Here is a 19,423-nt window from a genome sequence, read left to right as displayed (position 1 = left end):
AAAGGAATTCATCAGTAGTCTAAAAGATCAGATTTGTTAATTCCACAGTGAAAAGTGTGTTAAATCATAAAATGTTAATGATGTTATGTAAAATGATTTTTTTTTCTGTATCAGTTACCCAAGACGGACACGTTGTTTGCAGATTCAGAGGAGCCTGATTGAAGAGCTGACTGAGAGCTGAATGAGAGGCTGACGTCACTGTCTGAGCTCCTCTCAACAGCCAAGTAGCATCCTGTATCAGTTTCATCAGTGAGAAATAAATACACACTTATACAACTGCAGCATTTGGTTTTTCCAAGATGTACTTTCACCAGCACTAATAAGATCAAACCTGGACCCGACAAACGTCAGCATTCAGTTCATTTCATTTTGCAAGATACGAGAATTTCCTCTACTGCACTTTGGTACAATCTAGAGGTACTACTTACTTCATATTGTTTATCTAGAGGGAAATAATCCTTAGTGCAGATTACAATTCTCATTAAATGATGGATTTCATATATTAAACCTGGGTGGTTTGTAACTGTTTGGAAAGTAGTGTGTATTAGCTCAGTCTCAACCACCTACCACCCTACCTTAGACACACACAGACACACACAGACACACACACAGACACACACACAGCTTGGAGTTAAGCATTTCTTGCTGAAGGACTCTTTGGTAGGTGGTCAGGCAGAGCCAGGCATTGAACCAAGAAACAAGTCACACATATGAGGTACGTCTGTTTAATAAATACTTTTACTTCTGCATTTGGAACCTGTGTATGTCTAATGTCTAGGGTAAAAAATGTAATACATGGTTTTACTTGGAGTAGGATGTTGTACTTTTACTTAAGTACAGTAAGCAATCTGAATACCAATTTCAGCTTTGTCACAATGAACGGCAGCAGTGTTTATGTTTGTAGCTGTTTTGTGATCATCTACAAGGACAAGTGTGCGCTCTAGAGGTTGTAGTTATGATGGCAGCAGAGGCCAATCTGTGTTAATAACAACAGCACACATGTCCAAGGTTAGGACAACGCTGCAGTAACATGCAAAACATCTGAGCACACCAGGGACACATTAATTACACCTAAGAGGACTTCAATGCATTATCAAAAGACAAAAGCTAAAACATCAAAGTGCGTGATCTTTATTTGATATACTGTGAAGTACCGTCCAGGTGGCACACAATGGCAGCAGTACAATGACTATGTAAGGCTCCTTTTCACCAACAGCAAACTGGTTTTCATCTTGATGTTGGCTATCCTGCTAGCACATGAATAAAAACACCCGCAAGTGATAAACAACGTTGTTTATAAAAAAACAAACCGGTCTAGTTTGTTCTCTCGCTTTCGTTCCCCCCACATTCCCTTAAAAAGCAGCCAAGTTGTTGAAGGCCATAGGTGAAAACCCTAATCTGGTCCTAGAGGACTGAACTATCAACCCCTGAGATTAACTGTCCAACACGCTATCAGGGAAGGATGTGGTGAAGAGCAGGAAGTGCTACAAAATGCATGAACATTCATAAATAGAAACTGGATCAGAAAAGGAATTTATCAATAATTAGCTGTAATACTTTACATCTTTTTTTTTTTTACCTCTCTCAGTTCAATTCAGTATACAAATACCAAACAGAGATTTATGATATCCACTGTATGTTATGTCTTTGTGCACGGGAGAAATTATCTATAATGACATAGGTAAATTAAACATAAAAACCCAACTATCATCAAAAACACTATCTGTCCTGTGTTGTAAGCAGGATCAGTCTCCAAGGCTAAGGCCTGCCTGACTGCTCGTTTCCCTCTACTAACACAAAGCCAGGCCAGTCAGAGGCTAATGATGATTATCTGCAGTGTGGTGTTTCGATAACGCAGTTGACACTAAAGATTTCTTTCATTATGGTATGCTGTGGAGCCTCCACTCTCCCAGCAGGCACAGTTCTGCTGGAGAGTTGCTAGACGCATCAACACATAGCCTCAGATCTCCAGGCTTATGTCTCCCTCTACGGGGGGAATTGCAACTGACAGTCATTCAGCCTCTGGCTTATAAGCCTGAACTCTTCATCCTAATTACTGAGGGACCACTTGTGGTGGTTAAACCTCCACAACGATGCTCTATCATCTTTGGCTTTTGCAAAAATTACGTTTCAGGTTCCAGGTCTGAAAGCAGCGAGTCTCACATAGAGTGGACAGCATATACTGTCCTGTGCAGTTCAAACACGTTCATGCTGAGGATGTGTGTGCAAGAAGCCTTATGCCCAGTGGACCTGAGCTCCTGCCTTCGAGTGTCGCTTGGCCTCCATGATGGAGAAAGCTTCTTGCTCCTCGCTCATTTCCTTCAGCCTCTTTTCTTCCAGAAACGACACCAGAGAGTCCCTCATGTCCACCACCTCAATCATCTGCTGAAGGATCCGCTCTTCTTCCGCCTGCTGCTCCGGTGTCTTGTCTGCCAGACAAACAAAACACATTTGAACATTTCAAGTGGCTGCAATCTATATATTTGTAAGAACATGAATCAACGACTACATCATGCAAACTTTAAAGTTCTGGAGAGTTCTGAGAACTGGAGGAGCCAGTATTATATTAGCACCCTCTGCTGGCAGGTTTTCTATTCTTCGCACCAAACGCCCACTTTTTGGAAATGGGATTTCCATAAACAAAACTATTGACCGGTTGGGTTGCCCTCTTTAACTGCATTGCAATCAACAAAGACATTGCAACAGTAAAGGTTTGGATGTGTGCACCTTTCATCTCCATATATTTCCTGAGCTCCAACTCCAACATGCTCTGCTTGTCTTCCAGTTCCAGCTGTCGAGACCTGAGGGAGAAATCAAACGTCACAGCTTAGCCTAGTCAACACTGCAGCTTGCTGGAGCTGCAGGCTACTATAAGGACACATGGCAAATAGAGTCTGACTCTATTGAGTGTAGAGGACATGATTGCTGTTTGGTGAGAACAAATAGCGCAGTGTTTTTAGGTTGAGGTCTGCTGCTGTTGATGTTAGCGAGTCACTTTTCATCTGCACAAAAGCTCTGGTCTATTTCAGTTTAACTACACAGGCTCTTACTGTGGATCACTATTTAAATTTACAAGTGAGCCATTATATTGGGTACACTTACGCCACCATGAGGTCGGACTCCTCAGAAACCAGCGCATTCTTCTCATGGACAAGTTGGATCCACTGCTCAATTGCATCAGCAGAGTCGCTGCTGCCTGCAAGTGGAAAGATACAGTGTTGAAAATCTTTGTGCCTATGTAAAGTAATAAAAAGAAAAAAAAAAAGGAAGAGGTTCTGTATGGAAATTGTGATTATAGTGTAATGGAACAATATGCCATATTGTGCATTTGACCATGAACATTCATGTGTGAGTGTGTCTGCTAAAAAGCTTTTAGTTAAAGTGTTCACTGGCTTCTTGGTGTGCTGTCTGATCAAGGCTCAGTTACTCATTTCTAAAACATGTTTTCAGATTGTTTTACACAGTATTTAGTCTAGACTTAAACTACATTTTAGCCATTCAAAAATTAACTATACAACACAATATAGTGAGCAACAAGTGAAGGGCTCTAGCTACTTTCTGAAGCCTCTGTACATTCAGTACAGTATTTGTAGTGCAGTAGTTCTAGTGCTCATTATATTGAGCTTTTTGGAAACTCCTGGTGTTTATTTGCAAAACTATTTGCCAAGGAGTCGTTAAAAATCAACAGCAACTCATGTCTGCCAGCACAGCACCCTGCTTTTGATTACACGGTGACATAAAATCAGTCTTTTTATCAAAAATCTCCAAAATAGAAAAAAAGGAGACTTTGTTGTAATGGAATTTAAAAACTAAGGGTATTAACATGGGGTTCTTACCTTCCTCACCACGCAGAGTTTGTTCCAGCACAACACCTTTGCCCTCCAAGTCTTTGAAGTTCACCTCAATCTCCTCGAGTCTCCTCTGGATCGACTGTTACCCGCAAAGAAAAGGTTAGAAAAGCTTCAAATTCAAACATTTTTTCATCTATCAAAATTGCATTCATAGTAGTATATATGCTCTGCTTTTTTATTTGTTAATAATAATAATAATAATATTTTACATTTAGAAGAAATCTATATGAGTACTTTTTAATATAGTGATGGCATTCACCATTTCATGCAAAAATTACCCTTACATATACAAGATGTAAACCTAACACAAAGCAGCAGGTACTGTCATCCAGCAATACTGTAAACTGTTTAAAGCACTGTGCTTGTTCATAGCACAATGTGAAAGTCAGATTATTACCAACATCTTTATTAAAACTCCAGTTTATTTGTGCTATAAACTGAGGTATTTCTGTCAAAGTATATAGCTGCTAAAGAAGTGTTTGCCACCCCCAGACTGCTGTGGTCTGCGGTATTAAACCACATTTGTTGTTGCCATGGTAACCACAAGTGTCACCAAATTAGCCAGGGCTGAAATCATAAGGATTATAACTTTAACATACAGCAAATATTTTGAAAACAGACAAAACTATGAAAAGCACTAAAGTTGTGTTCATATATAACTTTAGTGCAGATCAACAAAGCATCTTAACTCTGTGACAGAGAGAGACAGACCTGTGCTTTGCGCAGTCGCTGTAATTCGCTCATCTTGGCTTGACGCTCCAGCGTCCTCATTTTCATCAACTCCAGCTTCTCAGCTTCTACAGGGTCTGATGGCACTATCTGAAACTAGAGGTAATGTGCCATTATTGTGAGTGTACTGCAAAATGTAGCAGCTCAGTATCAAGTAAAATAAAAATGTCAGCTCCATTCCTCTTCTTACTTTCTCATCATATAAGTCAATATCTCGTTCAAACATCTCATCGTCGTCGTCGTCATCATCATCATCTCCATCAACACCCTCTTCGGAAGGACTGTGAGCATGACTGAATGTGGTTTCTGTGGAAAAATGCAACATAATTACAATAAACCTAAATGGACCCAAAACCCCCCAGAAAAGTGGTCGCCATTGTCTGCAAACATATTTCTTCACCAAATGATCACAGCAGAGATGAGTCTTCAACTTACCCACTCTCCCTGGGTGATTAATGAGAACACTGAGCCGTGTGTCTCTGCTGATCCTTGGGGACGAGAGATTCCATGGGGAAAACTTGGATCGTACTCTGGTCTGTCTGCTCAGCAACTCTTTTTTCCTAATGCCACGTCGATGATGCCTCTTCTCTCTGTAGTTACTAGCAGTGCTCCCACTCCAGTAGCCATCCTCTTCTTGCCCATCTTGGCCCTCTGGTTTAGGATGGCTGGGACCCCCTGCTGTTGCAGAGGAAGAGGAGCACGATGAGGATCCACCAGGGGTTTCTGAGTCAGAGTCTGCACTGAAACTGTGAAGATTCACCAACTGGCTCTTCTCCTCAGCTGTCAGCTGAAGCTTCCGTAGCGATTGCTTAGGATGGGAGTCTAGCACTGCCTTGGGAATCTCGCTTGCAGGGGTTGGAAAGGTTTGATGTTCTGGAGTTGTAGGGGTGAAAATGTGGACTGTGCGAGGTCTGGCTACTGGAGGAGAGGGCTCAGAGTTGGGGGTTGTCTGTCGAGAGAGACGGGGCTTTGGGACTGGGTAGGGCACTGTCGGAAGAGGTTCCACTGTCTTCTCATCCGTAGGTGCTACTACCTCAATTTTAGGATCTGTGGGAGCTTTCAATTCATGTGGTTCCTGGGTCTCTTCCTTGGACTCAAGAATATGGTCCTGTCCACGTGGTATATGTGACTTTGAACTACAGTCCAAAGTGTGCTCATACTCTTCATCTGATGGAGATGGTGTATAATCATCACTGGAAAGCCCATTCTCCTCATTTGCCCCTTTGTGAATTCTTTCACTAAGCTGAATAGATAAAGAACAAAGAAGTTTAAAATGCAAAGATAGAAGACAAATGTCTTGTTTGGCATGAATTGGCCCACAGACTGCATATGTTTTGAAACAAACACTCATTAGTGCTGCATAACTGCTGCTGACATCACGGTGCAGAAAGATGACAAATCATGCAACAGAAGATTATGTAACACAAGTATTAGGCTCACAGGAATTCAACATGGAGTCATCAGCAGCAAGCAACAGAATGGTTTACATCTGTTCTGTTCAGTGACCCACCTCATAAGATGTTTCAGCCTCATTCCCCAGCTCCAGCTCTTCTGAGTGTGGCTCACAGTAGAACCTCCCTGAGGAGGTATCACAGATGAAAACAATAAAAGGAATTGAAAAGTCATAGTCAAGTTAATGTTGTTGGTGTGCCAAAGAAAGCCCCTGCTCTTTTCTTAAATGAGTAATGCCTTTCCAATGTGAATTGAGCCCCCAATGAAAAGGATCTCAATTCAAATTCAAATTAATAATCACACAAATAAATAAATAATAAAGTGTTTCACTTATTGCGGCTGAAACACGTCATACCACAGGTATGACATCTGTTGAAACCAGAAATACAAGTGCTTTATACTCATAAACACATTATTAAGTGCTTCAGTTGAGGACTGGTAAATTAGCAAACAAGGCTGCTAAAAAAAGACGACAACAAACCAGGAACCAAGCTGAACCCAAATGTATACCTGCTGACAATTACAGCAACACTGAACAGGTGTCTGTGTCACACTAGTGACTGAAAACATAAAACCATTTACCCATCAGGTACACACCTGTAGTCTGGTCGAAGGCATATCCACCCAGTCTGAGTGTGATGCCGCACTGATGGCAGGTGAAGCAGCTTCGATGGAAGAACTTGCCCTCAGCACTGATGCGCTCCAGCGCATAGACCCTCTGACCACAGAAGTAACACTCCTCACTGTTTGTTATTGACACACAAGTATTTGTTTCAGGTTCAGGTTCAGGTACAGGTTCGGGTTCAGGTTCGGGCTGAAGAGGAGGAGCAGGATCAGGTGTAGCAATATGCTCAGGGGACACAGGAGGCACCACCGTCTGAGGAAAAGTTTGGTTCAGTAACATTAACCACTGAAGTTTAGATTTGCATTAATGAAAAATTAGGTGAATTCAATTTGAACACAACTCACATTGTCTTCATCTCCCATCCTTGCTCGTCTCTCAGACAACTTTTCCTGTAGAGAAAATCACATGACCTGATTATGCGACAATCCAAAACACAGGATTAGATCATTTTAATGGCTAACTTGAAACCACTTTGCTTAGAATAGCACCTAACACAGTGCCCCTAAACAATGAAACGACAGACTCTGACTCACAGTCACAAGAGCACAGACTGAAGGCCCCGACGTGAACCCTGGCTGTAAAAATATCTTTATCAAAATGTCTTTGTGCTGTGTAAACAGTGAACTCAGTGGATGTACCTTGCGTCGTTGCAGAGAGTTGTGCTTCAGCTTGTTCAGGAAAAAGATAGCTGACTGTGTCCGTGCAAGAGACAGAGACTTGGGCGATGGCACGGAGCTTGCAGGCTCTGTAACGAATAGGAGATATATATATATTAGAAGAATAATGTCAGAAAGGCACATGCATCTGATTCAGTTTATTTGACAAAAGACACTTTAATGTTAATGTCGACCTACTTGCACCTTTGTAAATTTCTGCTTAAAATATTCTGTCTGGACCTTTGTTTAAATCATCTTTGAGGTAGGTTCTTATTTGTTGGATACTTAAATATGAATAATCTTTCTTTTGCAATTTTAGTAACATCACAGCAGCGACAGCTTAATTTGTCAATCCATAAAAACTGTTTAGCATCAGCTCTGACCACCAACTTCCGTCATCATTCAGATAAGGTTACCGGTGAATGACAGCTCCCTCCTACCTGCACATCAGTCAGCAGATCCCAAGCAGGGCAGCACAGCATCACAGACAGGGAGAGCGTATATCACACCCACTTCTGCTCATTCAGTATCTACAAATGCTAGGCACAAACTCCTCACGATAGGGCACAAATGCCTCTGCTACAAATAGCTCGGTGAAAAGCCTCCTCCAGCACTAAAATAAATCTTCCTTTAAGAGATGCTAGACCCCAAAAATCCAGCTCTACACCGTGACTATTTGCTCTGTCTGCTGCTGGGCTGGCTTACTGCAGGAGAGCAGCACAACCAGCAGAGGCTGGCTCCGAGGACAGCACTAGCCACTTAAGCCCAATGAATTCTGGGTAATATTCTCTTAAAGAGACAGCACTGATTTGATAGCTTTTCAACAACCAACACATTTCAGTAAGAGGATATTTGACCCTTTTAAGATGATGCTAATGCTGTGCAGTGTCTAAGCAACCGAGTTACATAAGATTGATGCTGCTGTTGCTAATGGCTATCTTCAGAATATATCAGATCAATCAGCAATTAAGTTTTCTTTGCCTACATGCCAAGATATTTACCTTTTGCTGGCATGGTGAATGCATTTTGGACCTGGGTGAGATAAAGAACCATGGATAACTTGTCTATCTGAACACTGTTGGCCAGGTCGCTGGGAGACATGACAGGTGGGATGCCCAGCTCCTTCTCCAGGATACTGAAGGCCATTTGGTTGTTGTGAATGGCGTTGGACTCATCCAGCGCGGTCATGTCACTGGGGAGAAATTGCAATACAGATGATCTCTTACATTTGCTTTCTATTAATGTGTGGCTAGCCGAGATTTCTTTTAGTTAAAATGAGTACAATATAAATGATGTTAACTTGTCCAAATCAAACCATTAAACTACCATGTAATTATACAGCATGTGCAGTATTTCATCAAAGGATAAGTTTGGTCATTATCTATATGTTACTATTTTCAATAATTCCCATTACAGAAAATGTGACCTTGACTTTAAAAAGAAGGAGCCAGAGGCTGTTAATGTGATGGTCCTTCTGAGCCTTTGGAACTCATGTGTTTAGTAACAAAGAAACATTTCATCTAGTGCACTGTGCCTTACTGATTAATGTTAATTGTTTCTGGACAACAACGATGGTCTATGGCACAAATAAACCAGGAACAAGATGAACAGACATTATGGTGTGTGCATGTGATTCGTTTTTGGCTTTAGTCTGATGTAAAACACAGAAAATGACCGACTTCGCTGCATTTTCAGGTGAAAAAAACCAAGAGAATGACTCACATGAGCAGTGGTCTGAAATGGTGGATGAGCGCACACAGTGCTAGCCCGGACCTCCACGACTGGGTAAAATCTGTTATATTCACATTCTCATAACCTGCTGTGTTTTTCTGGCACCATTTCAACAACCCTTCAAAACCACTAAAAGAATCTGAAAGGGTAAATACACAGACAATTAATCAAACAATGCTCCAAATTTTGTTTTTGGCCTCCAAGTCATTAAAACAGTCTTCTGTGATTATAGATATGGTGTAAATGAACTGTTTTATTTAACACTGTTTAATCTACTATACAGTACTACTACTACTACTGCACAGTGAAGACCCGCTGACCTTGACGCAGGTGACACAACTTTTCCTTCTGTTTCTGGCTTGATGGATGGGATTTATCAACATCATACAGGTTCTGCACCTATAATAAGTGACAGACAGATTAGTCAATGTATAGAGGTCACTAAGTAGATTTGACTAAGTACATTAACCCTTTACAAACTCACAGAGTTCATCAACACAACAGAGTTTTGTAAATCGTATAGTATAGAGGTGTAATGTAATGCCATGAATGCATTTCCTGTTACAAGTGTTCTACAGTTATAAAGGACTGCTAAAGTCTGATTCTATTGGTTTATCTAGAAAACACTGCTTTACTTTTAGGTTTGAGACTTTACTGTGTTTTGTTGACTGCAACTGTCCTGTTTCAGTAACCTTTACAGTGATTAAGATAATTCTGATTCAAAGCTCTGTTGAGTAAATAAAGGATAACAGTCCTTACCTGGTTGGAGTGGATGGATGAGAGATTGACTCTCTGGTATCGTGTTTTGGGGTTGATGCTGTAGGCAGCATAGTTTTTGCTGGTGTTTTCTGGTGTGGTCTGGGACAAGAGCTGGTAAACACTTTCTCTGTTTATTTGAGGAAGAAACAAAAGCAATGTGTTGAAATGTAATATAAATACTGAAAAGTAAACAGACACAGAAGAGTGTGGTGACTTCACACTAAAAGAAAAGAAACTAAACTCTCTTCATGAGTTACAACATGGCACTAGACAGCACTGTTTCAAATTATTGCACCAGTAACAGAACTATGGGAAATTAAAAGTAACATTTTCTCAAAAAGTAGCCCATTCTACTGCTCTGGCTGGAAGTCAGTGAAGGGGGGCAAACAAAGCAACTAGTGTAGAAACAGGAAGCAGCTGCATCATGAAATCATTGTCTTTCATGATGTAGTCATCATGTTGCTCTGATGCTGCCCTATTGTGTGGTTTTGTGAAACTTGCTCACCTTTCTGCCAAGACCTTGAGATGCGGGACCCCCATTCCCCAGCTTCTCACCATCCATGCTGTGTCAAAAGCGGCGAGAAACCCACGGGCAATTCCTGTACCCAATGGCCAGAAAGGCTGCGGAGAACAATGTAGCAGACATCACTCTAGTTAGTAAAACCTGAAAAAGAAACCAAGCCTTTTCTCTTCCAAATGCGCTGGGTATTCATGTATTTTGAACCAACCAACCTGTGCTGTTTTCTGTTTACCTTGCACAGCAATTATATTGCCCTGTTCCTGGTCTTATTTGGCCTGTCAAGGTGCTGTGCCTTTTCAGTGTTCTTCATTTTATTGATTTTAAGCCATACTTGATTTTTTTACTGAGCTATAAGCAAATGCAGTTTCTTGTAGGATTAGCAAGTGTTTTATTTAGTAATTTCTAATCCCTGAGGGTAACAATGGACTCTGTTAAACCAGTTGGGAACCACTAAACTATCTCATGTTAAAGCTGGCAAGTCAAAAATGTCAGAGAAGTTATTACAATGTATCCTGAGGGGATCATGTCTGTATTAAACATCCTAATTTATTACATTTATTTTTCTACTTCATAGTGCCAGAAAACAGATAACCAATTACAGTACCTCGTAACTAAAGTAAAGTGTTTATACAAAGTTTTGTGTCAACTCATCTTGTTCACTAGGTGTTAGGAACATTCACTGGATAAATGAAAAAAGTTAGGGAATGGTAGACAGATCATTAGATTCATCCTTTAAGTGCCATGGCAATCCATAAAATATAGACACACTTCCAAGTAGACCAAACGGGTGGGCCAACCAACCACCTAAATGGCATTGCATGACAATAGCATGGTCATAACTGTGAACTAACCTCCACCAGGCAATCTCCCACAAGAGCCAACAACAGTTTCTTTCCTCTTCGCTCTCTGACCATAGAGGCATTCTCAGCGCGATGCATGCAGGTGAAGTCGAACATGGCTACATCTGGCTGGTTGACATGGTTCTGGGCAAACGTGAGGTCGGGCAGTTTTCCACCTGTGGAGAAGTGGGCAGCATCATGGGCATAGTGGCACAAAGCCTCGTGATCCACATTTGCAGGAGCCAGCAGCTGCTCTGCATCACTGTAGTCCTGCAGAGACAAAGTGAGAGCTGTGATGTTATGAGTCATGCCACCTTTTCTCACACTAAGTGACAAGTCTCATACTTGTTGTGTTGTGTACAGTGTTATCTAATGTGTCAGGCTGCAGAGGAGATGACTAACAGTGCTTCACACTGGAGCAACTGCATGCACCCATCTGGTTTGTTTCTTTTTCTTTGCTGGCCAAAGTAGTGAGTGCTAATAAGAATCACACTTTTACTTGGTAATCGATGTGTTTTTGTCACCTGTTTAATGACCCCCTTTTTCAACAAGCTCTTCTTCTTGGCAGTCATAACAAAGTAGTGGGTGTCGTCTTTGTAGTAGACAATATTCTCCAAATCAATACCTGGAATGGAAAATGGATAGAAAAAAAAAGCATGGTGGGCACACACAAACACACACAGAGTAGGAGAATGTAGGAAGGTGGTAGAATCAGTGAGGCCCACATTTTCACAGGTCACTTTAAGGTGATATTTTACCATAATATTAACTTGTTTGCTTAGCCTATGAACTGGTTTTACTGGTTTAGAGATTGGGGATTAGAGGGTAACAGGGTGACAAGAGTGAAAGAAAAAGTAGTTGAAATGGGTGTGTGTGATCAGGGTTACAAAGGAAGGAAGAAAGAAAGACAGTATGTACTTTATTTGGTGTGTATATAGTGTAGAGAAGGTCAAAGAGAGAAAGGGTGGACTGCATCATGTCATACTGCCACAGGAAATGAACTGTGAATTTAAACATAGATTAACAGCACTGCTACTCTTTTCACACTTCACACTGAACCCAACCTGACATTGTGAACATTCACTTCATGCGTTGAGGATTGTGTTCAGAGAGGCACAACACAAGAACAACAGATGCAAATAAAATCTCTTGTTTGTTATTAGATTATTAGAAATGCTATGATTCAGATACTCTACTTTATAATACACAGTCTTATATTGTGCAGTCTGTGGCGTGAAACATACTGTATAAATCACGAACTGCTTCAGTTTTTAATCAGTATATTGAAATAGAGGAGATGGCTTATTCAATGAAAATCAAAATGTTTTCTACCATCCAGCTAAACATGACTGCAGATGTCACATGGATTCCTACCCGTCTCAGTGAGCAGCTGTTGGAAGAACTTCTGGTTGTATATGCGGGCCACACCGCTGATTTCTGCTACTTGGGCCTCAGCAGCCGTGTTTCTGTTAATGAAGTTGGCTGTGATGCCAATAGCCAGTTTGCCTCTCAGCTCTTTATGCTTAAACCCTGTGAGTTTGGAAAAAATTAGAAAAAACTTAACCTCACTTATTGAATAACAAGGGAAGTTTGTGTTTTGTGGTATAGCCAGACCTTGCAAAATGTCTTAACTATTGCTGTTTGTGCCAACTATACATACAGAACAAGTAAGTAATTCAAGCATGTATGAGTGTTTGTCTCACCGTCAGGGACAAACCTGCCTCCTCCAGCAGAGATGAACACATCAAACTGGAAGGTTGCAGCAGGGTGAGACCCAGGATTCAGCTTGGCCATCCAACCTGTCAGAGTCACGTCAAATAAAAAATTCCTGTTTGTGCATGGTGTCTTTTAAGGTTTTATCATATTTTAACTGCTTTACACGTTGTTTGGTTCCACAATTCTGTTAGTTTATTAAACAAACGATGACGATTATGGAGACATGCAGAGCAAAACCAGTAGGGAGGGTAAATGCAATTACCGTTTTCTCCTGACGGCTCAATCAAGCCTTGGAACTCCACTCCAGTGTGGACCTCCACCCCAAGGAGTAGTGACACTTTCAAAAGAATCAACTGCAGTTGACGGATGCCTAAAAATGCACATATATATGTATGTATTAATGTATATTAAATTGGAAATGTGTGGGAGATAATCAAGATACTAGACGTGCAGTCAGTCATGCAAAAGGAAAGTTAATGGACGCTAAGGCTAAAGACTACTAAGATTACTTTCATTACTGATTAACCCGTCGATTGTTTGGACATGTGCCATCCTGTTGGCACCCATGAGTGCAGACTTGTCTATAAGCAAATAATGAATGACAATATAAAATGCATTTGTAATTAAGTTGTAATAATATAAAATACAATACTTCATTTAAAGAGTTCAAAGGTTCTGCTTTATATCACTTCATGTGTCCTGCCTGTAAGGCTGAATAAATTGGCAAATTTGCAAATTGGCAAGTGCTGTCTGATTTACAGATTAAAGTGATAACACAAAGGAAACAATGGTTCTATATATGAGGACCTGGCCTTTTGCTAAGAATTGAAACATCTGACTGAAACTGTTAGCCTTCCTTATAGACTGGACTGTTACCTGAAGCCCACAGGAAAGTCAAGAGTAGATAAGCCTTCCCTGAATAGTGGTTTAAATGCTTTAAAAGATCAGACATTGAGAAGAGTCTGTGAATGTGTGTTCCTACAAACTGTGAAGGCCTTTGACATACTCTGAGATACCTGAGCAACAACCTGACACACCTGCGGTGGCTAGTGTTTCTTCACCACCTTTGTCTCTTCCTAAAGATGACTGTAAAGTAAATGTGAAGCTACACATTACCACCATGCTTTTGTCCTTTATTGGAGTAACTTTACTCTTATATGTGTTAAAGTTTTACTGTATATACGACCCTAAACTTGCTGTCTGTCACAAAGAAAATGCCCAGTACCCCTAAACACAGTATGATGTTTTGAGTTCAAAACTCAAAAGACAATAAATTTACAAATGTCTAAATCAAATATACAAATAATGAAAAAAATGCTAAAATGCTTGAACATAGACTAAAACTATGTAATAAAAATGTTGCTGACTCTACTCCAGTTATTAACTTTGTGCAGGAAGTCCTCACAGAGTGAGTGAGTAAAAATATAGAGGTGTCCGACGGATACTTATCCTGTTCGAGTTTTCTGTGGCTCAGTTAACTAATTTATGAAGCTGTAATTTCAACAGGAACATTTCAAAACAACACCACCAGAGTTTGTTGACAGTAAAAGACAGTCCATACAGAACTATAATCAGCCACTCACTCATGTGATCCAAAGAGCCGGTGCAGAATTTGCCGTAAAACTTCTTGGCTCCAAGCCCCCTGAGGTCATAGATGGTGTAGGGCCACAGATGTAGGACATTGTTCCTAGAGAATTGCTCTCTCTTCTCCAACACCACCACCTGAGCCCCCAGCAGGGACAGTTCAATGGCTGTCCTCAGCCCGCATGGTCCAGCACCCAACACAAGACACTGATGAAGCCAGAGCAGATGTCAACCAATGAACAAGGAAAAACAAACATAAAACATTTTTATTCCCACATGTTTTTGAATTGTGAAAGGTTACAGTGTAATACATTATCTTAGAATAGATTAGTAATATTAATTAGACAAGGATTCTCCACATTCAATACAATACAAATGCACAAACCAAAATGTTGAAACCAAGCTGTGAAAGCTCATTAAAAGAGTCAAATGGCAGCTATGTGTTATGACAGCACATAAAACTGTCCCTGGTTCACTCCTGGCTAAGGATTGCAGCAGTCAAAAGTCTAACTCTACCTTTCAGATCCTTTGAAAAACACAAAAAAGAATGAGTGGTTGCCAGTACCTTGTTTTTGGTGCAGACTCTTCCTTGCTGGTAATCTGCATGGCACGCCCTTTTGTCCAACTTTGTCCACAGGGCTTTGGCTTTCCAGTAGTTCAGTCTCTCTTTTAACTTGGGGTAAAAGCTCCTAAAGTCCTTGGGATTGATGTTAAGTTGACTGCAGAGTTCAGCAAACAGATGTTTCACATCCTTACAACTCTGGGCCTGAACGAAGAGGTCAAACGTACCATGTGTACGATTTTCAGGGTCCTGGCTTGCCATAGTGGAAGTTGGTCCCTTTGTTGACCGGCTTTGTTGGTTGACTGGGAAAGAGGAGGTTATAACGTGGTAAGAGTACTTCCTATCTGGAAATGACGAGACTGTTGTAAAAGATCAAAGTCCTTGTTGCTCTTGTTGTTTTCATTTATAGAGGTGGTTCAGTCTCCTACCTACTGTGCAATGGGAAGCCACTTCCCTGTGCTTTCTAATTATACTCCAGATGTTTTAATGTTAACGACTTCTTGTCACCTGGGTAGCTGAGTCATGACTAACTTCCTCACAGTGGTTTCTGAGGCCTTCTGTAGTCACTTCTTTTTTATGATCGCTTTACATAGAACATCCGACCCAACAGCTGATGTGTCATTCTCTCACACACACACACGCAGCCCCATAACATGTGCTTGATTTAGTTGCAGTACAAGAGGACTAACGAAAATATATGACACCAACATATGCTGAGATCATAATCTTTTTGTCACGTTTCAACTGAAATAACTGTTGCTATTGAAAGAAAAAAAAATTATATCACAATATGCTTGAAATTAATATCTAATACTGTCATGTACAAAAGTGATGATTCAATAGCTTGAGCATTGACCTAAAACTGCTATAACTTGAAATAATCATTTCAATTTCCAATTTTGACCAAGCTTTAGCTGTTAGACAGATGGTTGGACATTTGCCTTTAGAATACTCTGGTATACAGAGTATACAGAAGAGTTCATGGTTGACTTATTGACTGCAAGGTGTCCAGGTTCTGTGGCTACAAAACAGCCCCAATTTACCACCTCTCCACTGTCGTGCTTGACATTGGTATGGCAAAGTGTTTTTGCTAAAAGGCTGTGTTTGGTTTTACCTAATAACTTCACTATGGTCTCATCTGTCCATAGGACATTGTTCCAAAACTCTTTTGGTTTATTCAGATGTAGTTTTGTGAAGCCTGTGCTTTCATTTTCTTTTTAGACAGAAGAGGTTTTCACCTGGAAACCTTTCCACATGCACCCTACGTGTTGAGTCTTCTTCTAATTGTGTTGTCACTGACTTTAACATTACCATGCTCCTCGAGGCCTGTAGGGTCTGAGGTGTAGCTCTGTTTGTTTTTTGTGTACCTCTGAGCATTTCATTACATTGTCTGACCTTGGAGTGAATGTTCTGGGACTTCCACTCGTGGGAAGACTGCTACTTGAATGCTCTCCATTTGTGAATAATATTTCTCACTGTAGACCGTTAAACACCAAATTGTTTGAAAATGGTTTTATAACCCTTTTCAGAATGAGCAGCAACAATTACTTATCTAAGATCCCCAACTCACGATCTATTTCTCAACATTTACACAAGATGGATTATTTTTAAAATCTAGCTGCACCACAGGCAAATGTGCTAATGATAAGACTGTATGATACTCAAACAGTTAAATTTGTTCAAGCAATGTTACTGCAATACACACTGAGCATATTTTTAAGTAGTAGCATGCTCAAACATGCAACATATGTGTGAAGCATATGGGTTAAATTTGATACTTCCTGTAACAAACAATTTTGCAACACCACCTATTAGCCACTTCAACCTGACAACATACGTGCTGCTAATTTTGCAGCTTGTACCCACCACCTGTGATGCAGAATCTAAACATTAGTCAGACCACTACACCATGTGGTGTGTGTATGAGACCCTGAATCTGAATGCATCCAAATATGACAGAAACAACATTTAACCTACTGTACAATCCAACATTTCCTCTTCACATTTATATCACTGACTGTATCTAGACACTGACTGAAAAAGCACACCACGATGACACAAAAAGTACCCCGTCTTCCTGTTTGCGCAACTGTCTTTACACATGGTTGCATATGGTTCCAATTACTTAAACAACTTACAACCTGCTATAAATTCACAGACAAACAACTGCTGGTGTGTTTGACATACAGTACCTCCACAAATAATAGTGCCCTCAAACGTCAACTTCAAGATGAAATGGATACTGTAGCTCAGATCTGAATAATCCAGCTGTAATGTGACCAGTATTTCTAATAAGCATTCAGAGGCATTTAAAACTTTTAAACAATTTTAAACGACAATCATTATGTTACCTTCTTACGCCTTTATATAATGAGCATATAAAGTTAAAGAATCATAGCAGGCTGAAAATGCAGCTGGCAGCCACAGGCCAATGCAACATGTGTGTACACGACTCTGCTTGTGTGTGCAAGTGACTCTGACAGAAACTATTTCAGCTGCTGTTAAGTCCAACATTTCTCCATCACATTTTTTCACCCCTTATTTTCTGTAGATATTCAGTAAAGTTTAAAATAGTTCCTCTCCTCTTGTTTCCATTACTACTTTTCACTCTGTCGCATCATGGTCCTTGAATGCAGTATGGACAATACCAGAATAATAAGCCTGCTGGTGTCTTTATACCACGTCTGCATCAAGGTAGACGTATGTAAACAGGCAGAAAATCAAGCCAGCACACCAGTGAAAATGCTTTAGCAAGTATGAGGAGGCCTGTGAAGACAAGGCAGCCTGACAAAAGTAAAAATAACTCAGATTATCATCTTGACACTTTTATCTTCTTGTCATAAAGGCTGCTGCATTTTCACTCTGAGCTGTATTTTCAGCTTGAAAGGTGTACAGTGGCAGTAGAAGAAACAAAAGCACATACTAGTGTCCCATTGATTAATCATCTTTGTTCTTAATATAGCTTGAAAATGGTGATGAAGTGGTGGAAGAAGTTCTCAGATCTTCTACTTAAGGTAATATAAGAATATTAGAAATATTATGAAAAAACAAATCCTTAATATCATAATGTATTTTTTTAATCAAAATCTATTATATGACATATACATCATAATCTTTTTTATTATTATTATTAACCTGAATCTACAGAGGAACTAGTAACTACAATTGATATAGAGTTTAGTAAAATGTTATTTGGTCTCTGTAAAGGTGTAAAGACATTAGCAGTTGCTATTGATTAACGTGCAAATACCTGAATAACACACTACTTAGTAAATGCATTTGCTTCCTTGTTACTTCCTACCACTGTGTCATCTATGGCAAAGGCAGAGTCATGCATACACACACAGTCATAATCATCTGACTGGTGTTAAGCAAGTTTAAGATAGAAGCATGTTTTAGCAGGAATTGTATGGAGGGTATGGAAGATCACACAGAAACAACCAGGATTTAAAGGTGAATTGACCTGATTTTCCTCAGAGCCAACAGATAGGATTGACCTACCTTATTACTTGTATAAGCTCTTCACAGTCTGTCTGGCAAGCCTGCCTGTGTCAGGATGTTGGATCACACGACGATATCCAGCCTGGCAGATATTGCAGAGGGACACACAGAGGGGGAGAATGAGAGGCAATAAGGGTGAAGACAGGGAAAGAAGCTATAGACATGTCATTTCCCTACTGCTAGAGACTCAACCACCCTTTGAGTCTCAATGTCTCAACCACAGCTTGTGTTGAGACATGAAAATCTACTATTTCAAATATGAGCTAAGCGCTCACAATGACAGGAAAGCTGATTAATGAAGATAGGTGTGGCACTGTTGTGGCATGTTACCAAGCGCTGGCAGCCAGATTTAAAATGCCCTGAGAGCTAAGAAATGGAAATGTGTGGACACCGATATTGTACAGCTGTACATGTCGTAAAGACAGACTTCTTTTTTTAATACGAGTGAGCTGAAAGTGATAACTTCCACAGAATGTCTCCAGAAAGCAGCTCATCAGTAGTTCACCTCAAAACGCACAAAATAAAGAAAGACAAGAGTTTCCCCGCACAGGCAAAACTACAGGGGGCTAGCGTTAAACTAAATCTTTCCAAGCGACTCAGATATGAAGTGTCAAGTCATGACATGCGGCTCGAAGTTACATTACCGACTTGGCGGTGGTGGGAGCGGCTATCCCTCAGCCCGGTCCCCGGGGGTCGCCTCCATGTTGTCGCCGTTTGTCGGTGAACTGTGAGCTCCCGCTCTCACCTGAGCTCCTCGCGGACACACTGCACGAGCCTCTTCCGGGGCTTTCTAGCCAAGCTGCAAACAAAGCGCGAGAGCCGGCGCACGTGATGAGCTGGGGCTCGGAATACATTCGCGAGGAGCGACGGAGCCGCGGAGGACAGCACGCAGCCTCAG

At 40.7% G+C, this 19,423-nt stretch overlaps 1 protein-coding gene across 1 annotated transcript; it reads right to left on the bottom strand.

The window, feature by feature from the left end:
• Positions 1-711: 711 nt before the first annotated feature.
• Positions 712-19,413, bottom strand: mical1 (microtubule associated monooxygenase, calponin and LIM domain containing 1). Its single transcript, XM_026367790.1, has 25 exons — positions 19,170-19,413; positions 18,526-18,607; positions 15,028-15,326; positions 14,462-14,669; positions 13,141-13,248; positions 12,866-12,961; positions 12,537-12,692; positions 11,687-11,787; positions 11,175-11,432; positions 10,309-10,424; positions 9,804-9,930; positions 9,365-9,443; positions 9,036-9,183; positions 8,315-8,505; positions 7,296-7,402; positions 7,002-7,046; positions 6,630-6,909; positions 6,091-6,158; positions 5,016-5,823; positions 4,771-4,886; positions 4,563-4,676; positions 3,837-3,930; positions 3,103-3,196; positions 2,728-2,801; positions 712-2,429 (listed from the first exon to the last, which is right to left on the bottom strand). Exons 3-25 carry the CDS (start codon positions 15,283-15,285, stop codon positions 2,236-2,238), a joined length of 3,840 nt encoding a protein of 1,279 aa, XP_026223575.1. The 5' UTR covers positions 15,286-15,326; positions 18,526-18,607; positions 19,170-19,413; the 3' UTR covers positions 712-2,235.
• Positions 19,414-19,423: the final 10 nt, after the last annotated feature.

This window comes from Anabas testudineus, chromosome 7, assembly GCF_900324465.2.
Source record: "Anabas testudineus chromosome 7, fAnaTes1.2, whole genome shotgun sequence".
NCBI lineage: Eukaryota > Metazoa > Chordata > Actinopteri > Anabantiformes > Anabantidae > Anabas > Anabas testudineus.
This window is presented reverse-complemented; position numbering and strand designations above follow the sequence as displayed.

What these genes read in the sequence shown, in the direction of transcription:
- mical1 (XM_026367790.1), bottom strand. Translation starts at nt 15,285, where the DNA reads ATGGCAAGCCAGGACCCTGAAAATCGTACACATGGTACGTTTGACCTC. An exon ending in CATTTCAGACCACTGCTCAT is followed by an intron (nt 8,506 to 9,035) that starts GTGAGTCATTCT and finishes ATTTCTCCCCAG; the next exon opens with TGACATGACCGCGCTGGATG. An exon ending in GGATGGGAGATGAAGACAAT is followed by an intron (nt 6,910 to 7,001) that starts GTGAGTTGTGTT and finishes ACTTTTCCTCAG; the next exon opens with ACGGTGGTGCCTCCTGTGTC.